The following is a 22617-nucleotide window of genomic DNA, read 5'->3' on the forward strand; positions in this document are numbered from 1 at the left end:
ATCCTTTGAGGTTCTGTTGTTTATTCTTAAAACAATTCTAAGGTTTACTATTTTTAGTCTATTTTTTTTATACCGTATTTTCCGGACTATAAGTCGCACCGGAGTATAAGTCGCACCAGCCCAAAAATGCATTATAAAGTAGAAAAAAACACAGATAAGTCGCACTGGACTATAAGTCGCATTTTAACTTCCACAACCTCAGATGACACAATCATAGCAGACTGTTGATCTCATAATTTCACAGTAATTTTTTCTCAAACTTATTTATTTATTCTTTTCATGAAGCATCATTGGCCAACTAATACTCTGTTTTCATCCTGTATTTGTAGAAACAGTTGTCATTTTTATTGCATTTCTGAATCTATGAAATCATTGGAAAATAGAATATTATGTTGTTAGCCTTCAAGATCTTACTGTAAAAAAAAGTTTGCTGATTCTCTTAACACTTAACATACCTCATACATCAAATTGACCCAGAAACATCATCTCTGTTCCTCACAAATGAACATTACAGGAGGGTTAACGATGTATTTATTTCAATTTATTTCTAATATAAGTCGCTGCGGAGTATAAGTCGCACCCCTTGCCAAACTATGAAAAAAAGTGCGACTTATAGTCCGGAAAATACGGTAATCATTTTCTACCAAACTGTCTGCAGATTGTTCTACATATTTTTAACAAAAAAATTTTGATTTTCAAACTGCACTTTTTCTTTAATATTCACAGAACCTGTGATTTGTGATTTTGTTATTTTAACACATTTTGAGGGGTCAAGTTTCTTTGTTTCTGTTGTTTCATTGATGTGACAGAAAATACCACGGGAACTACGTTTCTATTTTGGGATGTTTTCTATACATCAGATGCATTTCTTACATGGATCTTTTTCTGCTTAGTTGCATGTTATCAGATTTTGTGTTGAAGGTAGTTGAAGGATATCCCTGATGCAGCAACTTTTCTTTTTCTATGCCTGTTGTGTTTATAGTTTTGATGTTTCAAGAACCAGTTTAGCATGTTTTGTTTTTTTAAATTGTATCTACCTGTGAACTGAAGAAAGTACATACAAATCAAACTCCTCACAGTTTTAGTCCTAAAACATTTGTGGAATTTAAAGACTCATAGAGACACCCTCTTAAACAAGCTAACAAGTAAAAGCTTAAATAAATACTTTAGTCAACATGAAAAGGGTTTTAAACAAAAGGCACTTTTCTCCTTTAATTGGAAACCTTTTTACAGATGAATGATACCTTGTCTCACATCTGAAATTAGACACTTCTGGTATTTCTATCATCTTTAACACAATAGTTTGACTTTTTCCTATTAAAAGTTTTTATCCTACTTTGCTATTAGACTACAGATTAAAAAATCTATTTAAATATTGAAGAGTAAACCTTTGAAATGTTTGATTGTTTTGTGAGATAAAGTCTCATCTTTCCAACGAAATTCAAAGAAGCACCTGTGTATGATTTTCTGCTGCGTGGCGTTTCCTCATAACTCCGTGTGAGATAAGAGGAAATGTCTTTATATCTCACACTGAGGTTTGTTGATACTAAACAAAAGCAGGAGGAGCAGCAGGAGCAGGGAGGTTCACTTATTTCAAGTGCTGCTGTCTTTGGTGGAATCCAGTGCTTACTGAAGGCACAGAGACATTCACCATGTTGCTCTCGGTGCTACTTCTGCTGCTGGTCGGCTGCACACATGCTACTCATTTCTATGGCACAATGATGACGTACTATCCGAAAGAAACGCAAGGAAATGATACGATTGTAAGTACCGATTATTTACAAACGGATTTTTGAAACATGTTTTAATTTTACTGCTATTTATGTTTTCATCTGAAGGTGGTGATTCGCTACAAGTTGAACTTCCGCTCGTGCACAGATGGCGATAGATGGAGTTGCTCTGGAAATTGTGGGACTGTAGTTGAGACTCTTGATGTAGTTCAGGAGGTCACCAATGAGTTATGGTGTCAGAGAGAAGGTGTAATGACGCGGCGGCTATCCAGCAACGCTCCACTGTCACTCATGTGAGTCCAACTCTGCTTTCCACACTATTCTTTTGAGTCTTTTGTGACCAAAAATGAAAAAATTTCTCTTGAATGACATAGTTCCTTGCTGATGAAAACTTTTAAAGTAGATATAAAGTTTGGTAATTTAGCTGGTCAGGGTGGTTGATACTTAAAGGATTGAGTCTTAAGTGGTTGCAGCACAAGATTCGTTACATGGACTTTTTCTGTCCCTTCTGTTTTCTTCATCTGCAGATTGTCTGGTGGAAACTGGATAGATGGAATCAAAAATGGTGTTGTTTCATGGCGAGCAGTGACTGAAGTGGAGTTGAGGAACCGGTCTGACACCGGCAGAGCCAACTCCTCACCGCAGACCACCATCATGCCGTCTGTGAGGCAAGTTCACGCACAATCCAGTTTTATCTTTACACATGTTGCTGCCACACCAGCTTATCGCTACAACTAGTCCATATTGACATAAATGTTTCCAATGAGAGCCAAAACGTTTAAGCCAAGTTAAAAACATGGAAAGATCTTTGGTAAAGATCCACAGTCATCTGTCGGGACACAATGGTCTCTGACAGCTTTTTTTAGTCAAGTGACAAAGTACAAAAGAAAGAATGAAAAGCATCTGTGGTGCCCTTTCAAATCTGATAACTGTAAGGAGGAAACTTTATAGCATTCAAGTCTGACCTGTGTAACCAGGGGTGACAAAAATAGACTTTATGTGGAGAAACCAAACAATTGTACCTCCAGCTTGAATGAAAAAATATATTTTTTCATGTTTCTTTATGGAGAACAAATGTTGATCATTGGAAAAGGAAATACCTGCAGACTGCCAGAAAACTTTTGGGAATCAAAAACAAATATAATCTTCTCCAAAATCTGCCTTTGAAGGCAAAAATATAAATTAAAATAGGAGGCGTTCTAACCTGAATGTAATAGTTGGAAGACAGAATAAACACAAGAACTGGAAGTAAGGGAACACTGATACATGTTGGTAGATTGGCCTACACGTGACGTTCGACGTGACACACATGCGCCATTACTATGCATTGAGTCTTGCTCGTCTTATTGAGTTAAATCAAATCAAATCAACCTCTATTTATATAGCACTTTTTCGACAACAGATGTCACTCAAAGTGCTGTGCATAAAATACAATAAAATTTAAAAACAAGATGACAAGACAAACCGTGCGACAACCCCCCCCCCCCCCCCGCGCAAAAACACACCCACACCCACACACACACACATCAATAAATAAATAAATAAATAAAAAAGTGATAGAATGATAGAATGTAGAGACCTGGCTTTGTCCTGAGGTGGGAAAACGATAGTTTGGGGACATGTCCACACCAGCGACCCCCCAACCCAAGTTCACGGAGAACACTACCACAGAACCCCCCAGATCCGATCAAAAGAGTCAGACCCAGGACATCCCACTGCAGCGACCCCGCTCACTGAGAAGGGTCAGTCACCGATGTGGAGGATCCCTCAGAGGAAAACATTGGAGTGTAATAAAATGTAAAAGGAATAAAATTAAAATATATATAAAACATGGACAAAAAACAGATAATTACATAAACCTTAATAGGCATATGAAATAGTAAGAGCGTCTTAAAAATTAATAGAATAAATAAATAAATGTATTTACATACACATATAAAACTAGTTAAAAGAAAAATAAATTAATTAAAATATTTAAAAATAATAATAATAATAAATTAGAAAAAAATAATACTAATAATAAAAAATAAATAAATAAACAAATAAATAAATAAATAAAAAAAAAAATAAAAATCCTAAAATTCAACTAAAAGCTAAATTAAAAAGGTAGGTCTTAAGCCTTCCTTTAAAAACATGAACAGTCTCTGCGGCCCTGAGGCTCTCTGGGAGGCTGTTCCACAGGCGAGGTCCGTAAAAACTGAATGAGGCCTCGCCGTATGTCTTTGTTCTAACTTTTGGGATAACCAAAAGGCCTGAATCAGAGGACCTCAGGGTCCGCGAGGGCTCATACTTTAAAATCATGTCAGATAAATATGAAGGCCCGAGACCATAAAAACATTTGTAAACCAATAAAAGAACTTTAAAATCAATCCTGAATTGCACAGGGAGCCAATGCAGCGATCTTAAAACTGGTGTAATGTGTTCCCGCCCCCTGGTCCTCGTCAGAACGCGCGTTGCTGAATTTTGCAGCAGTTGAAGATCTGCTATTCTTGTTCTGGGAAGACCAGAGAGCAGGGCATTACAATAATCCAATCTGCTGTTAATAAAAGCATGCATTAGCACCTCTGTACTGGCAAGAGAGAGAAATGGGCGGACTCTGGATATATTTTTTAGATGATAAAATCCTGTTTTTGTGATGTTTTTAATTTGTGGGATAAAATTCAACTCAGAGTCAAAAATGACACCCAGGTTTCTCACACACTGAGAAGTTTTGTAATTCTTTAGTTTAGATAAAACTACCTCTCTCTTGTCTTCAGAACCGATCACTAAAACCTCTGTTTTGTCCTGGTTTAGCTGTAGGAAGTTCTCTGCCATCCATGACTCAATGTCTAAAATGCATTTTAAGAGTGTGTTGACCGACTCTTCATCATCAGGAGACACAGCGATGTAGAGTTGAGTGTCATCAGCATAGCTGTGGAAACAAACGCCATGCATCCTGATGACATCCCCCAGTGGCAGCATATATAGATTAAAAAGTAGTGGGCCTAAAATTGAACCTTGGGGGACCCCACAGTTGATGTCGAAGACCCTTGAGGAGCAAGTATCCATACTTACGTAAAAACTTCGATCTGTGAGATAGGAATAAAACCACTTTAGTACAGTACCAGAGATGCCCAAACCTCTCAGTCTGTTGAGTAAAATACTGTGATCTACAGTGTCGAAAGCAGCACTGAGATCCAGTAGTACCAGAACTGAGAGCTTCTGACAATCCAGGTTACATCTAATATCATTTACTATTTTAACAAGGGCCGTCTCTGTGCTGTGGTTCGTCTTAAAACCAGATTGATATTTTTTTCAAATATGTTATTTCTAATTAAAAACTCATTAAATTGGATTAAAACAGTTTTTTCAATCATTTTACTTAAAAATGGCAAGTTGGATACTGGACGATAATTGTTATAGTTGTTTGGATCTAAATTACTCTTCTTCAGAAGAGGCCTCACCACTGCCGTTTTAAAGGCAGCAGGGAAGACACCTGTCTGAAGAGAGTAATTTACTATATTTAAAAGCTCAAACTCAAAGAAGTCATAAAATGTTTTCAACAATGATGTGGGGATTGGGTCTAAAAGGCAGGTGGTTGGCTTTAACTGGGAGAAAACCTGACCAAGTCCCACAGCATCAACCAGGACAAAACTTTCCAGTGTTTCCTCTGATAAATACAATGCTATAGATTCATTAAAAGCAACACCTTTTTGAATTAAAAGAGTAGATCTAATAGCATTGATTTTACTCCTGAAGTGGTCTGCAAAACTCTCACATACAGCATCTGAGGCTGCTATGGAGGACCTTTGAGAGTCTCTTTTAGTTAAACTGTCTATTGTTTTAAAGAGAACTCTAGGATCATTTTTGTTTTGTAAAATTAAGTTTGAGAAGTGGAGGGTTCTGGCTTTTTTTATTGCATGACTGTACCTCGTTTGCTGTTCTTTAAAAATTTCGTGATGTACAGTTAACTTAGTTTTTCTCCACTACCTCTCCGCTCTCCTGCATTCGCGTTTCAAGGCTCTGATTGGTTCGTTCTTCCATGGTGCTGTAGCTTTAGTTTTCAACGTTTTAGTTTTAAGTGGAGCTACAGCATCAATGGCTGACTGTAGTTTGTTGTTAAAATGTTCAACCATAAAATCACATGATGCAGGTAAAATATGAGCGGGAGTTTGATGTAAAATATTGATAAAATTTGCAGCCACATCAGGAGTTATGTATCGTTTCCTCACAGCTCTCGCTGGAGCTTCCTGTCGAGTAAAACTGGTGATATTAAAAAATATACAATAGTGATCTGACACAGCCATGTCAACAACAGAGGACACACTGCAGGACAGCCCATAGGTTATCACCAGGTCTAGAGTGCGCCCCCTGCTGTGAGTAGGCTGTGTGACATGCTGTGTGAAATCCATACAATGCAAGAGGTTAAGAAACTCCTTTGCATGAGCATCACTATCTTTATCAACATGTAGGTTAAAATCACCAGTTATTAAAACTCTACTATATTTGGAGTGTATTACAGATAAAAATTCAGAAAATTCTTGAATAAAACAGGAGGGAGGCTTTGGTGGTCTGTAAACAGTAACACATAAAATAGATGGGCTGTTAAAAGAAAATGCATGGTGCTCAAATGAGTAGCTATGTAGCGTGATTGTTTTGGTTGCAAATGAGCCACGAGCAATCGATGCAGTGCCACCGCCTTTTTTATCTCCCCTGGTAGAAAATAAAAAGTTAAAATTTAGTGGGGAAGCTTTAGTGAGAACAACAGGAGCATCAGCACCCAGCCAGGTCTCTGTTAAAAGAAGGCAATCTAAATTGTTGTCTAAAATGAGCTCATTCACGATAAAAGATTTGTTTAAAAGAGAGCGAATGTTTAAAACAGCAAAGTTTAAAACAGTGTGTGTGTGCAGATGGATTGATTTATCTTTTTTGTCCGGTAATGTGTGAATGTGATGAAGATATCTAATTGTGGATCTGGTGGATCTGAACTGGGGATGTTTGTGAGATCTGCTTGTTATGTGAACTGGAATTTGTTGTGTGATAACTGTGGTTTTAACTGAGGATTGATGCCAGTGGTCCAGTCAGTCAGAGAGCAGTTTAACAGAGCGGAGTGTGAGTTCAATGTTCATGGACAGAAGTTGAGATCCTGTTTGGTTAAGTAATGACCAGGTTAAGTAATGACCAGGTCCAAACAAGTCAGTTAAGAATCACAAAAGGAGAAGCAATGTTTGGCCATCAACTGCAAAAATTATAACAAAAAAATAATCAGATCGAGAGGAATCAACTTTTCCAGCTTAGTAATCGCATTAGAATAGAGAGAAATCAGGCAGGGAAGTGTAAAGCGAGTGCTAGCAAGTAGCATGCTACTTTGGTTCATCAATGTAAATTTTTTTAGAAAACATATATTTTTTTAGTACAAAAGTGGGGTGGCCGTGGTGCAGCGGTAGGGCGGTCTACTCATGATCGTAGGATTGCAGGTTCGATTCCCGCCTTGCACGCCCATGTGTCGAAGTGTCCTTGGGCAAGACCCTGTACCCCACCTTGCCTCTGGTGGGAGGTTGGCGCCAGTGTTTGGCAGCAGAGCCGCCATCAGTGTGTGAATGTGTGTGTGCATGTGTGAATGGGACTGTGACTGTAAAGCGCTTTGGGCCTTCGTAAGAAGGTAAAAAGCGCTATATAAGTATACGCCATTTGCCAAAAGTTTCTACTTTGCATCATTTTATCACTCTTTTTATTATGGTGCGTGTGTGTGTGTGGTGGTGGTAGAGGGGGGTTGTCGCCATTGTGCGGGTTTTAAACAAAACATTTGTTTGTCTTATCCTGATCCACAACCCATCTTTTCACTTGTCACGTAGTCGATGCTCTTTTGTGCATTGTCCCTCGTTTTGAATAAATTCTTTAAAAAAAACCCACATCCAAAGGCTTCAAACCACAAACAAGAACCGGTTTTATTTATGCTTATGTAAAACTCACATAAAGATCAACTGTAGTGTTGTTTCACCACAGACACTAGATGTTTTTTGTTCTTGTTGTCATCAGGGTTCCTTCAAACTGTCGGAGAGATTATGACCTGCTGGCTTTTGATCCAGATGGAGATACGGTTCAGTGCAGATATGGAGTCTTATCAGAGTGTAACCCCTGTAATGACCCAAGTGTCCTCTCCTTGTTAAATGTGAGTAACAGTCTGAGGTCAAAGACGAGCTTTGATCCTCTTCTCTTTTAGTCAACTGAATTTTAACTTTTATTACTGCTTGGTTTGAAAGATACTATACATTTACACTACTCTCAAATTAGTTAGGGATGTTGTGAAAACCTGTTGATGTGTAGAATACGGAGTGGTTGTTTCACTCTGCAGATTTTCCGGATATGGAGGCAATGGTATCGGGGTGATAGACACGCCTTATTTAGTGTTTTCCACATAACAGTCTCACTGTGTACAGTGTCTTACTTATAGGGGCAAAAACCTAGACTATCTAAAAGAAAGACCTTTTCAATGTAGCATCAATTTAATAATAATTTTGTGAATAAAAAAACGATTTTGTCTGCTAGTTCTTCATGGAAACAGACATCAACACACGGAGTCCCTTAACAGACGAGCAGCGCCACCTGGCCATAGCAATTTTAGGTTAGTAGTAGGCAGTCAGATGTTACACGTGAACTTGTCTCAAAGTGTCATCACTGTCAAAGTTTGTGACAGACCCTAGGAGAGTAGCTCCATCAGTGACAGACCACAGCCCTGACCAGAACCCAAGGACCTCTGACCTCAGACATGGTTTAGCAAACGGCACCCAGCTGCAGGCATGTGTGAGGGGTACTAAGGTTACCAGACAAACCATTTACAACATCTGACATCAAGACACCGCAGTGAGCGTTTGCAGAGGGCACAAGACCATGTGGCCTGGACTATGCAGCATTGGTCGACCATCCTGTTCACCGATGAGTGTCACTGTGCACAGAAATAATCGATTTGGTTCTCGTAGATGGTCCACTCGCTGCATGTTCTTACCTTAGAGACGTCATGGAACCATCATCATCCCTTGACCCCGATACGGTCAATTGTTGTTATTGGGGCGATCTTTATTACTCTCTTCATTTTTGGGGCAATAAAAGTCAAACTAATAGAAATGGTGTTTCCTCTCATTTATTATTAGTAATATTAAAGAAAACTTTCTAATATTTTTTTGGAAAACTTAGACTAAATAGGGAAAGCACTCATGTAAAATCCATATCTTACGGTGAGTAGTGTATTTTGTCGTATAAGATATTTGAGAATTTTTTTTATCACCTTGCAGAATTGCACTCTGTCATTCAGTCCCACCAACAGCAGCAATGAAGGTCCATATGCAGTGCAGATGATGATAGAGGACTTTCCCAGACAGAACATTACGCTCACACCAACCAGCGGTTCGCCGGTGCTGATGTATCCCTTCCAGCCCCTCAGCAAGATCCCCCTCCAGTTTGTTCTTAAAGGTACAGGTTCATCTCTTTGGGAAACATCCATCTGCCCACAAACACCTGAAGAACCTGATCGGGTTTTTAACTTTTAAATCCAACCTCATTATTTTTGTTCTTGTTGTGAACCAACAGTTGAATAGACATTTGGGTTTGGATCGAAATGATACACTAGTTATAAGTTTTTCTCTGAAAAATTGAATTCTGTTTTGCTCCAGTGGATCCTGCTGTAACGTCCTGCACTGAAGGAGTCTTTTTGCCCAAGTTCCTCCCCCCAACTCCAGCCAACAAAGATCGACTGTATGCGGCTGTCAATCAGATGCTGAAAATCCCCATCAGGGCAGTGGCCACCAACTCCGCGTAAGACGATAGAAAGGATAAATACAAACGTTTTACATTCAAGAGATTCTTTATTCTGAATTTCTGAATAATGAATGATAATAATGAACCCTGAATTTCTCCATTGGGAGATTGAAAGTTTCTGTCTGTCCGTCCGTCCGTCCGCCTGTCCGTCACTACTTACAGCTTTCCTTTGACTAGAGGCTTGATGAGTTTAGGTTTTGACAAAATTACACTTCCTTGATATTCCCCTAACCTCTTAACTTCCTTTTGCTGAAGGATCTCCACCCTACTGATCAGCGGGCCGCACGGTGTCGCCCAGGTCAGTGATGGATCAGGAAACTTCAACCTGACGTGGACACCCTCTGACAGCCATGGTGGAGAAAGCCATCCCATCTGTTTTGTTGTCCAGGCGGATTTAAGGTTACCTCACTATAAACTCACTCAATTATTTGAGAAAAGGCTGAGCATTGTTCGAAATTAAACACCAGTTTAGGAGGGTGTATGCTTGTCAGTAACACAAAGAAGATCTTGCTTTAGAAAAACTTTTCTGAGAAATTACTACTAAGTTGATGCAGAAAAAAAGCGGCTTTGCACTTTTATGAAACACTTTACATTAGTAACTTTACTTTACTAATCTTATGTTACTCCCCTGTGAACCGCCACCTTAACGTGGAGGGGGTGTTTGAGAGCTCGAGTGATCCCAGGAGCTAAGCTGTCTGGGGGTTAACCCCCTGGTAGGGTCTCCCATGGCAGATAGGTCCTGGGTGACGAGCCAGACAAAGAGCGGTTCAGAACCCCTGATGAAAGGAAAAAACAAGGACCTGATTACGTCGCCCGGATTGGCGTCACCGGGGTCCCACTCTGGAGCCAGGCCCGGGATTGGGGCTCGCAGGCGAGCGCCTGGTGACCGGGGCCCCGGTCGGGCACAGCCTGAAAGAGCGACGTGGGACCACTCTCCCATGGGCCCATCACTCGTAGGAGACCTAAAAAGGGGCCGGTTTCAATGTAGTTTGGGGGGGGAGCCTCAGTTGGTGCGAGATGCTGAGAGATACCGTCTAGATATAGTCGGGCTCACGTCCACACATAGCCTGGGCTCTAAAACCCAGTCCTTAGAGAGGGGTTGGACTCTCTACCATTCTGGAGTTGCTCAAGGTGAGAGGCGGCGGGTCGGTGTGGGCTTACTCGTGAGCCCCCAGCTCAGCCGCCAAGTGTTGGAGTTCACCCCGGTGCACAAGAGGGTCATGTCCCTCCGCCTCCGGGTGGGGGACAGTTCTTTGAGTGTGGTTTCGGCATACGGGATCAACAGCAGTTTGAAGTACCAGACCTTCTTGGTGTCTCTCGAAGGGGTACTGCAATGTGCCCCAACGGGGGACTCCATTGTCCTCCTGGGCGACTTCAATGATCACTTGGGCAATGACAGTGGCACCTGGAGGGGCGTGATTGGTGGGAATGCCCCCCCTGATCTGAACCCGAGTGGTGTTTTGTTATTGGACTTCTGTGCTCTTTGATTTGAAATGGTTTATTTCAAGCAATTAATTAGAAATAATACACAAAAGTTTTCATCAGTTTTCATCAGTTATGCATCAGTTATTTCCTCAGTTATACTTTTTTCATCAGTTATACATTCATACAGTAACTAATGCACTCAATGTCAGATCTTTATGCAACAAATCATTTTTAATCAATAATCTTATCTCTTCTTTTAATCTTGATTTTATGTTATTAACTGAAACATGGCTTGACAAAAACACAGGAAACATAGTTCTAGTCGAATCAACTCCCCCCAACTACAAACATGAATCAGAAATACGAGAAAATAAAAAGGGTGGAGGCGTTTCAGCACTGTTTAGAGATAATATTGCAACCCGCAGACTATCATTTGGTGTGTTTTCATCATTTGAGTATGTGTCCTTTAAGATTGAGCTAAAACAAACTCCTCCCTTACTCTGCATAGTTATGTACCAGTGATGAAAGTCTTCCGGGAATTCCCGGAAATCCGGGTTTTTGAGCAAACCGAACGTACTTTCCGGGAAATAAAGACCTGATCTCTACGGACAAATCGCTTTCCGGATTAAAAAATGGTCTGAAATCAGCTAATTTTAGCTTTATTTTCTATATTTCTCCGCAGATCGCTTCCTCTATGGTCGTGGCCATCTCTCGTCTTCCCGGCCTAATTGACCAATGACGGGACGTTTTAGTTGCTTTCGGATGCGTCGACGGGTCTGATTGGCTCTGTCTGCACCACGTGGTCAGCGTGACTTGCTTCCCTAGAGACCAAAACTGGCGGACCCACGCTAAACTTTCACAAACACATCTGAAGAGTTTGCGATCAAATTTGTGTTAAAATAATGGCAGGCATCGTCATTATTGAGCGTGGTCACGAGCTCAGTTATGAGAAGACGATAAAAAACAAATTGAAGTGGTCTTGGCTGGAAGAAAAATATTTTTAAGGTAGTGTAGGTCAAATACTTTTTTGTGTAAAATAATCTCAAAACCACATTTTGAAATAATTTCAATTTTAGTTTTGAGTTTCAGTTTTTATTTTGAATACATTTCTTTATCTAATTTATTTGTATTTCCTAATTACCATGATTTAGTTCAGTATAGTTGACATTAATTATAAGTATTTGATGGTTTGGACCCGCACTCCCTTAAAAAATAATGTTTACAATGTTTAGCTTAGTTTGTATGTTTGTTTTGATATTTCCCAGATTACTTAGTATTGGTGTTAAAGAATTGATGTATTATGTTATAGAATTATAGTTTAAAGCAGATCCCATATTTTGATGTAATTATAGTTTGAGAAAACAGTGCAAGTGGATGTTGTACATCAGTCATTTCTAAAGCAGAAATAATGTATAAATAACTGAGGTATTTTCATAGAATATCATAGTTACTGGTGTTCTTTTTGCCATTTGGGGCTTTGATGTTACTATATTTTAGCAATTGTATGTTTTGCAGCTTTAAGGAAAAGCGTAGATTGTAGGATTGTGTTACTTTGAGCAATTTTCCAAATTCTTTTTTGGGACCAGCAAGTCCTTAATGGAGAGTCAAACTAGGGGTTTGAATGACAAATCATGATGCTCCAATTAGTCTTAGTTTCTTGATAAAGAAGTGAATAACTAGCTGCCAGAATGCACCAGAATGCATCTAAGACCACGTATTTTTCCAAAATTTCGCTCTGTGCCCGCCATATCGCTCAAAGAAAAGTTCAGGGATTTTTTCCTTGCCTGACTTTCATCACTGTGTACAAACCTCCTCAGCACAGCCAAGGTTTTATTGATGATTTCACTGAAATGCTCTCAGTTGTGTGCACAGACTTTGATGGTCTAGTCATTACAGGTGATTTTAATGTTCATGTTGATAATGTCAATGACAGAAATGCAAAAGAGCTCAATGCTGTCCTTGAAACCTTTGGTCTAATTCAGCATGTGAGTTGCCCCACCCACAGCAGAGGGCACACTCTGGACCTGCTCATCACAAGGGGGGTTATTATTTACAATGTCAGTGTGGTTGATGTCGCCCTCTCTGATAATTTTTGTGTATTCTTTGACCTGTCTGTTGCTCCCAAACCACCGCCTGGCCCTGCAGTTGTCCAGGGGAGACAAATAAATGAGAGCACTAGGGCACAGTTTGTAGAAATGATAAACCCTGAAAACGTCTCTGGTGCCAATGTTGATGAAATGCTGAATTCTGTTACTTCTAGCATCTTAAATGTTCTGGATGCCATTGCCCCTATGAAGGTTAAATTGAGAAAACATAGACAGAAAGCTCCCTGGAGGAATGATGATCTAGTCAGGGCACAGAAACAACAGTGCCGCAGAGCTGAGCGAAAGTGGCGCAAGTCAAAACTCCAGGTTCATTATGGAATATATAAGGCGGAGTTGTACGCTTACAACCAGATCTTATGCAGAACAAGGGAAAGGTACTTCTCTGAAATCATTGGAAGTTGCAGCAGCAACTCTCGTATCCTGTTCACAACAGTTAACAGATTAACTAACCCTCCAACCCAGCTACCAATAGAACTGGTTTGTACACCCAAATGTAATGAGTTTGCTGTATTTTTCAATGACAAGGTTCAGGGCATTAAAAAAGCCATCAACTCCACAACACATATAACTATCCAACGGCCACCTACTCACTGTAAGCTGACTCACTTTGTACCTGTCACTGACCAAACTGTCCAAGAGACCATCACCCGTCTGAGCTCGTCTACATGCTGCCTTGATGTGTTACCCACTAGATTTCTAAAGTCTGTCTTGAACAGTGTGTTGCCATCAATTACTCAAATAGTTAACATGTCTCTTCAATCTGGAATATTTCCAGAGGCCTTAAAAACTGCAGTCATTAAACCCCACCTGAAAAAGAGCGGTCTTGATCCCACTGTACTGAATAATTACAGACCTATCTCTAATCTGCCATTTTTAGGAAAAGTCCTTGAAAAAGTTGTCTACCAACAGCTCACTGACTTTCTCTTATTAAACAATTCGTTTGATGTTTTCCAGTCAGGTTTTAGACCCCATCATAGCACAGAAACTGCTCTTATCAAGGTAACCAATGACATCCGCCTGAACACTGATGATGGAAAAGTCTCTGTCTTAATCCTGCTAGACCTGAGCGCTGCCTTTGATATTGTTGATCATGGGATCCTTTTGCACAGACTCCAAGACTGGGTTGGCATCTCTGGATCTGCCCTAAGTTGGCTCAAGTCTTATCTGGAAGACAGGAAATATTTTGTTGAAATTGGGAGTTGTGTCTCAGACTACATGGGCTTGAATTGTGGTGTGCCCCAGGGATCGATCCTGGGACCCCTTCTGTTCAACCTCTACATGCTGCCACTAGGGCAGTTAATATGCAGTAATAACATTTCTTATCACAACTATGCAGATGATACTCAGATCTATGTGTCACTGACAACAGGTGAATATGGGCCAGTGGATTCACTCAACCACTGCCTCCAACAGATCAGCGCGTGGATGCAGAACAACTTTCTCCAGCTAAACTCAGACAAGACCGAAGTTATTGTTTTTGGCCCACAGAAACAAAGAGAAATTGTCAGCAGCTACCTTCATTCTCTGTCTCTTAAACCCTCAAATCAAGTCAGAAATCTAGGGGTAATCATGGACTCTGACCTGAACTTTAACAGCCATATCAAGTCAGTAACATCAGCGGCATTTTACCACCTGAAAAACATTGCCAAAATCAAAAACATAATCTCAAAGCGAGACCTGGAGATACTTATTCATGCATTTGTCTCCAGTAGGTTAGACTACTGTAACGGCCTGCTCACCGGCCTCTCCAAACGAGCTGTAAAACAGCTTCAGTACATCCAGAATGCTGCTGCTCGAGTCCTGACCAAAACCAGGAAGTATGATCACATTAGTCCTGTGCTCAGGTCTTTGCACTGGCTCCCTGTACCTCAAAGAATAGACTTCAAAGCAGCTCTGCTTGTGTACAAGTCTCTCCATGGCCACGCACCAAAGTACATCTCTGACATGTTAGTGCCATATGAACCATCTCGTACTCTGAGGACCTCAGGGGGCCGGCCTCCTGTTGATACCCAGAGTCAGAACTAAACAAGGGGAATTAGCGTTTCAATATTCTGCAGCTAAAATCTGGAACAGCCTCCCTGAAGGCGTAAGACAGGCCTCTTCTGTGTTCATGTTCAAATCTAGACTTAAAACATTTCTGTTTAGCCGTGTATATGACTGAAAGGTCCTATCTGCACTTTTCTTTCCTTCCTTTCTTTTTAAATCTTTTTTTTTTTTTTTTTTTTTCTTTTAAAGTAAATTTTATGTTGATTATTTCTATGATGTATTGTGATTTTAATGCATTTTTCTGTTTTGTGAAGCACCGTGAATTACTTCGTGTACGAATTATGCTATACAAATAAACTTGCCTTGCCTAATCAAACTTAGGATAATTAGACATAATAATAAATATTGCTTGAAAGGGAGTGGAAGGAAGCAAATTTATATAATACCACCCCATTATACTATAACCATTTTATTACATGATTTATCATGACTTATCCGGTTCCTAGCTTTTATCAGACAGAATTAAGAATCTTGAAATATCAATAAGGCACATGACAAAGATGAATTACTTGACTATTTTAGAAATCAACATGGCAAATGCAGATCAGTTATATAAAATATATGCAGATTATGTTACTTTTAAAGTCATTGATATGATTAAAAAATAATACTATATCAGTAAAATACACAACACTGTTTCAGAGATTTTCATAGCAAAATTCATCAACTATCAAAAGTTAAAAACATGTGCAAAATTATGTTATATTAGGAAAGATTTTTGAATCAATTTATCAATTTTTGGAGCAAGTGAAGTAATATTCATTAAACCTCGATCAAAATAACCATTAATAAGTGATTAATAATTTGTTTTACTTTTTTTTTTTATTATTTTTTTTATGATAAAGTAATGCTGTAAGGGAAAAATAAAAAGGGTCCATAATCTGTCGATTGTCCAAGGTTGGCATTTCTTCTTCTGCTGAATGACAGCTGATCTCTGGGTTCAAACAGAGTTTCTATTTCTCTTCGATGTTATGTCTGCATACATTAGATTCAGGTCCATATCCTTCTTCAGCTGATATCAGCGGTGGTGAAAGTTGAGGTCAAGTTGTCTGCAGGTCAAAAACTCTGCTGAGAATCGGGTCACGTTAGACTTAAAGAGAAAGCGATGAATCTAGGCGTCATATTTCTTGAAATTATTTGGCTCTTTGATTTACTGCATGTTGTTTCAGACGACCGTGATCCAACACTTCTCAAAGTCCTTCATGGTGTTCACAACCAGAACCTTGGACCGGTCCGGTGGACCAAGTGGTTTGACGTAAATCCTGCAGCCTTTAACTCAAGTGTTCTCAATCTGCTTCTGCTTCCTGAGAAGCCGTGCATGTTTAGCGATTTCAGCATTCCTTCTGGTCAGATGGTCGATCAGATAAACAGCAGATCCCTTCAGATTCCTCCTTTGATTCATCAGAGGTAGCTTGTGTTTTTGATTCACAAACCTGATGAGGATCGCTGGTTTATCCGTCTCTTTTCTCCTGGGTAGCAGGTGGCAGGTCTCGATGGTGTTGAGATCCAGGGAAATCCCTTTAGATGTGAGAAATGATTCCATTTGGTGTACCAGAGACTCTCCACCGCTCTCCGTTTCAGCACTGCTAGCTACGCCAGCGCTATTACCATTATCAATGCTAGCTCCAGCTGCATTTATCTTTGCCCGAGGTTTGATCGGTACTCCAGTGAGAATGACATTATTCATCCTTACTTGTTGTTCCACATCGTCCAGTCTTTTCTCCAGAATGTCGACCCGGTTTTCTCGTTGCTCGTTTTGAGCCCGAAATCTTCGGAAGTCTTCCATCAGTTTAATCAGTGGAGCTAGCTTAGCATTCACTTGTTCCATAAAGGGATACAGCGTAGCTTTGATATCATCAAGAATCTTTTTAAGGTCTTCGTATTCCAGGGTTTCTTGGGGGCCATGGTCAGCTCTCTTTTTGGGAGAAAATCAACCTTTTAAGTCATTTGAAGATAGTTGTATAGCCGCAGTGAGCCACACATGTCCGCGTTGTAACCCGAAACCGGAAAAATAGTTTTCCATAACGAACACCATGTTTGAGCACAACTGTGTCCATCAATACACTTGGCATCAGGACACCCTAGGCAGGAGGTCAATGATCGACTTTGTAGTTGTTTCAGGCGACCTTCGGCCCTGTGTCTTGGACACTCGGGTGAGGAGAGGGGCAGGGCTGTCCACCGATCACTACCTGGTGGTGAGTTGGATTCGCTGGCGGGGAAGGAGGCCGGAAAGACTTGGAAGACCCAAACGTACTGTGAGGGTCTGCTGGGAAGGTCAGGCTGAGCCCTCCGTTAGGGAAGTCTTTAACTGGAGAAAGGTAGTTTGCCATCTCTCGGTGGGTGGAGTGGGAGACCCAGGGACTGCCCTAGGTGGAGGAGTTTAAATACCTTGGGGTCTTGTTCACGAGTGAGGGAAGACTGGAGCGTGAGATTGACAGGCGGATCTGTATAGGTCCATTGTGGTGAAGAGAGAGCTGAGCTAGAAAGCAAAGCTCTGAATTTACCGGTCGATCTTTGTTCCAATACTCACCTATGGTCATGACTGAAAGAACGAGGTCCCGGTACAAGCGGCTAAAATGAGCTTCCTCCGCAGGGGGGCTGGGCGCTCCCTTAGAGATAGGGTGAGTCACCCGTGGAGAGCTAGGGTTAGAACCGCTCCTCCTCCACATCAAGAGGAGCCAGTTGAGGTGTCTCGGGCATCTTGTCCGGATGCCTCCTGGACGCCTCCCTGGAGAGGTGTTCCGGGCATGTCCCACTGGGTGGAGGTCAAACCCAGGACACGCTGGAGAGACTACATCTCTTGGCTGGCCTGGGAACGCCTTGGGGTCCCCCCAGAGGAGCTGGAGGAAGTGGCTGGAGCGAGGGAAGTCTAGGCATCTTTGCTTAAACTGCAGCCCCCGCAACGCGGTCCCAGATAAGCAGAGGAAGACGGATGGATCTTATGTTAGTAACTTTATCAACACTTTATAAACTTTACATGTGTAACTGTACCAACACTTTACTAAATTTTGTATTTGTAACTTTACAAACACATCATAAACTTTACATTAGTAACTTTACTGTACTAATACTTTACTAACCTTGTTAGTAACTGTACCAACACTTTACTAAACTTTGTATTTGTAACTTTACTAACACTTCACTAAACTTACGTTAGTAACTTTACAAACACATCATAACCTTTACATTAGTAACTTTACTGATAAATTGTAGTTTCAAGTCTCTCTGAAGGTTTCAGAGAGACTTGAAGTTTTTGCTAATGTCATTCAAACACACATCAAGGTTTCACCAAAAAACAAAGATGAAAAAAAAACTGACTTGTTCCCACAGTTCATCCAGCAGCACTTTTTATCACTCCGACTTGCGATGCGTCATTGTGAGTGTTGGAGAAAGTGAGTCACATTCCCTCACATTCTTTGTTGTTATCTGGATCAATAAGATTCCTTGTTAACAAAGATTCCCTATAAACAAACTATCCCAGATCCTACTACTCCATTACTAACCGAAGAATCCACCGCCTCAACACCAATGATCACACCTGAAGGAAATAACTGTAAGCACAACAGACTTGAATAAAAATACAGATATTTCATGGTTGATGTTCATAATGTGAAGTCTGCTTTGTTCATCCATCTGCTTCCAGTTGTTGTTGCTCTGTCAATTAGGATTTCCACCACCTTACCATGGGAAAACGTCAAAGATGAATTTCTGTCACAGGTGAGTCCCTAGCGTTACCCCACCAGGAACAGGTTTAGATAAACTGGTCTCTTATTGGCAGACGTTTGATATGTTTAGCAGAAGACATCTAGAACATCTAGAAGACATCTAGACATCTTTGACTGATCTAGTGTTTACTTTAACCCTTCAACATCGGAGCTTTAGCCTCAGTGTTGATCTTCTTTGAATTTCTGTAACTCTTCGACCATTAACGCAATTTTCATGATTCCAACGGATTCTGAAGTGGAGAAAATGCAATACTTAACAGTCGTAAGTGCCCCATTTGCTACACTTTATGGTAGTAAAGTGTACCAGAGCAGAGTTACGGTGATTCAAAGAGTGTGTGTTAGTCACCCATGACATTTCCTATAAGCTTTAGTACAAAGAGACCTAAAGGTATGATTTTCTTTTCTCCTGACTGGGCACAGCCAGCGGTTTTGATCAGATCGTATCTTGTTTATGTTTCCAGCTGAAAGCTGAGCTTGTTAGACGTGGACTGCCACCAGACCTGAGTTTACAGATCCTGCAGAGCCGAGAAGTGTAGATGACATCATCATCATCCAAAGTGGCCGAACCTGAACCAAATAATATTTCTAAAGTTGACATTGATGGATGTTTTCTGTTTTAAAACAATTTCCTTATTCATGTATCTGTCACTGTACCTAAAATTTTGTTTAAATTTGGTTTTCCTTTTCTACCAGCAGTTGATTTTTTTTTGTGCTGGTTGTAAATACATTTTGCAGTGTATGTTCAGCCAGTGTAGCTAAATCAGTGTACAGCTGTTGAAGAAAAAACCCTTAAACATTAAAAAGGAATATAACGAACCACAAATGTGGACGATGCAGGATGTTTAATCTAAAACAAACTTTTCCTCTATGGAAAGAAATATGAGAGGAATATACATGAAGGTCAAACTGCGGGTTTTAGAAAGAGACTAAATATACAAATATATTGATTATTGGGTTATTTTCGGTTATTATTGGTTTTCCAAACGGGTGGCACCAGTAAAAATGGTGCTTTTGGTGTTTTTAACATGTTCTTGTAGAGTTTTCTAGTGGCTGGGTGGCTCAGCTGGCTGCGTGTAGGACTGGTGCCTGGGAAATCAGGATTCGTTTCCCAGAGAGGCAATGAGCTTCATCCAGTTTGAATCCCTGTCACACTACTGCCCAACTATGTAGCCACAGGGCCTAAGACCAGGTCCCCTCGTACCAGTCCCCAGCCTTGTTTAAAATACAAAGTTGTGTCAGGAAGGTCATCTAGCCTTAAAAAAACTGCCAAACCAAATGTGGTGACAGGGATGTGCCAAAAACTGAACTTGTAGTATTTTTGTCACGATGGTTTGTCACGAGGTTAAAAATGCGTTACTGAGGTTTTTTTTTTTAAATTCAAATTGTTGTGAATCTTGAGCAAAAAAAAATGCTGTTGGGAAAAAGCTTGTAGCTGTGATGTGGAAGCTACAATTGGTGAGCCACAAGCATTGTGCTCTGCTCCATTCTGATTTATCCTCCTGCAGACAAATAGATCCGTGAACGTTGTTGTTTTCCTCGTCTGAGCTGGAATCTGGATCTAAACTGTACGGCTGGATAGCTCTGATATTGCTCACCATTTTCATTGCGCTAATGTTATCTTGGGGTTGTGAGGGGCTGTAGGCTAGCAGACAGTAAACAAAGGCATGATAGGGAAATGGTGGCAGGCTTACTCCGTAACAATGGTCCTGCCCACAACTCAGAGGCTGTTTACAGTGCAGCACTGAGGTGATCCAATTGCTAAAGGTGCTGACTGCATAGAAATGAAAACATTCAGTAGTGTTTAGTGACAAAGTGCTTCACGATCATCTGGAGAGGCAACATTCAGGGCTTGTAAATATAAGCGATCATGTGAAATGCTCAGTTATATTATTTTATTCTATATAGTAGTGTGTCTTTGATAATTGCCACTTGTGTTTGTATCCATTGAATTAAAGAGTTTGGTTCTGTCAATAATTGTATTAATCAATATGGGTTAAGATTTCTACGTGTGATCCTAAAGATGTCACTGCTATAACGTTGAATGTTTATAAAATAAATATTAAAGAGAATATTATGTGTAAAAAAATGTCAAAATATAAACAATCACGGTAATTGAAACATTTTAAGGCTTTTGGGGTTTAATGGTGTGTTCATTTAATACTTTAATGTCTTAATTCTGAAATTAAGGGAAAGGTATTCTGTGATGTTTGTCTTGAAGTAAACACAATGTGGGGTTTTCTGTTCAAGGTAATAAACTAAACTGTAAACGGCACCTATGGAATAAAAATCAAAAGAAATCAAGAAAAGCTGTAAAGTTTTGGTGGATCTAGTTGTTATCGTCACGTGGATGCCATTCTATTTTTAAGTGGGGAAAACAACATTTTTTCAACATTTGTCTTTGCCTTTTTAGTTATACAGCATATACAAGATTCCCACAGAATCCTAAAAGTTCTTAAAAGACAACAACAGTTTCATAGTCTAAGAACATGACGACTTTAGTTACATGTTAGAACGTGTGCGCGCTATTTGTTCTTGGAGAACCGGAATCTCCCAAGATGAACTGGACTTTTCTAAAACACTTGAGTGCAGCATAGGGAAAACTATGGGTTTAACGAGGAATCTATTTCTACTTCTACGATAAAACTGCAAGACACACGTGCCTTACAATGCGGCTGCTTCTCTCTGAGACCCTGTACGGTCCTGGTCAACCCAAAAACCTTCAGTACCTATAAGAGAGCAGGTGACAAAGGCTTAAGACCTTCCCCAACACAAAAGACACTACCTCCACCAGACGCCTGGTAGTAACCCCAACCACAACATGCCCCTGATCAGGTCAGAGTTCAAGTAAACCGTTTGTAAAGGTGCTTCAGGAAAATGCAACCCAAAACTCTGATCCAGGACACCAGGACCTAGTAAAGGTCTTGTTAGAACAAGCAAACAGACCTCTCCTCTCCTGTGATAATCACACCGAGCATGTGTGCCGCATTCAAGAAAATGCTCAACGCTGGGTTTTGACTGTGTCTACACAAGTCTGTCGCTACCCGATACCAGAGCATGTAGTCACAGTTGAAGGAGGCGTGGTGCGAAATGTCACAGCGGGACGAATCTGATGAATCTTGCTCCAGGCTTTTTCTGTCCCAGCTCTGTTCTGATACATAAAATACTATAATTCCAGCCGGGCACAAACCACAATTATTTATTTCCCCTTTCGTGATCAGTTTTCAAACTGTTGGTACTTCCATTACTACCATTTCCAAGTCCCTGACTGGTCATACTTCAGCTAACTTTCCCACAAAGGGACTTCAAAGCATGAGACTTGAGAGTTTTGAACATGGAAGCGCGAATCGTTTACCTAGACTTTTCATTGGAAGTGGTTGTGTCTTTGAACCTGGTGTGAAGGTAGCATCAGAGAGGCGTTCTACTTCATGATGAAAGAACAAAACGCCTCCACATGAAAGATCCGACCTCCGTCTGACAGAATTGGGATCCGTTTTTGTCCCGTGGACTGTACTTTTCTTTAGCCAAACCCTTCACCTGTTGATCTATGTGGATGAAACCATTCTACACGGATCTTGACACACATCAGCCGGTAAGGAAAGAAAGTTTTAGTTTGTGTATCTGCGCAGCTTCAAGACACACTTTTGGTTGGACGTTAGCAGTTGATCTTACTCTAAAAGCTTTCACACAGTCTGTGTTGAGCACTGAAGGGGAAAATTGTCCCTGAAGCAAAAACTTTTGATTCACTTGTCTTCAATCACGAGCAAAGCCCAACCCGTTTTTCACAAAGCGTTG

The 22617-nt window shown here is 40.4% G+C and overlaps 1 protein-coding gene across 2 annotated transcripts; it reads left to right on the top strand.

The window, feature by feature from the left end:
- Positions 1-1289: 1289 nt before the first annotated feature.
- On the top strand, positions 1290-21122 carry LOC144981304 (uncharacterized). 2 transcript variants are annotated; one of them, XM_078935757.1, is made up of 11 exons: positions 1290-1763; positions 1839-2023; positions 2258-2398; positions 7749-7881; positions 9002-9179; positions 9380-9521; positions 9780-9923; positions 18431-18492; positions 18582-18653; positions 18744-18817; positions 19287-21122. In XM_078935757.1, exons 1-11 carry the CDS (start codon positions 1653-1655, stop codon positions 19359-19361), a joined length of 1317 nt encoding a protein of 438 aa, XP_078791883.1. In that variant the 5' UTR covers positions 1290-1652; the 3' UTR covers positions 19362-21122. The 2 variants fall into 2 exon arrangements, 1 of the variants encoding a protein (XP_078791883.1); XR_013650830.1 differs by lacking the exons at positions 18431-18492; positions 18582-18653 and having other exon boundaries at positions 1291-1763.
- The last annotated feature ends 1495 nt before the right edge of the window (positions 21123-22617 follow it).

Source organism: Oryzias latipes, chromosome 18, assembly GCF_053564925.1.
Source record: "Oryzias latipes strain Hd-rR chromosome 18, Olatipes_Hd-rR_3.1".
Classification (NCBI taxonomy): Eukaryota; Metazoa; Chordata; class Actinopteri; order Beloniformes; family Adrianichthyidae; genus Oryzias; species Oryzias latipes.

Excerpts from the sequence above, each read along its gene's own strand:
- LOC144981304 (XM_078935757.1), top strand. The coding sequence starts at position 1,653 with ATGTTGCTCTCGGTGCTACTTCTGCTGCTGGTCGGCTGCACACATGCT. Across the intron at positions 9,180-9,379 it reads CCTCCAGTTTGTTCTTAAAG|TGGATCCTGCTGTAACGTCC; the intron begins GTACAGGTTCAT and ends GTTTTGCTCCAG. Across the intron at positions 9,522-9,779 it reads GCAGTGGCCACCAACTCCGC|GATCTCCACCCTACTGATCA; the intron begins GTAAGACGATAG and ends CTTTTGCTGAAG.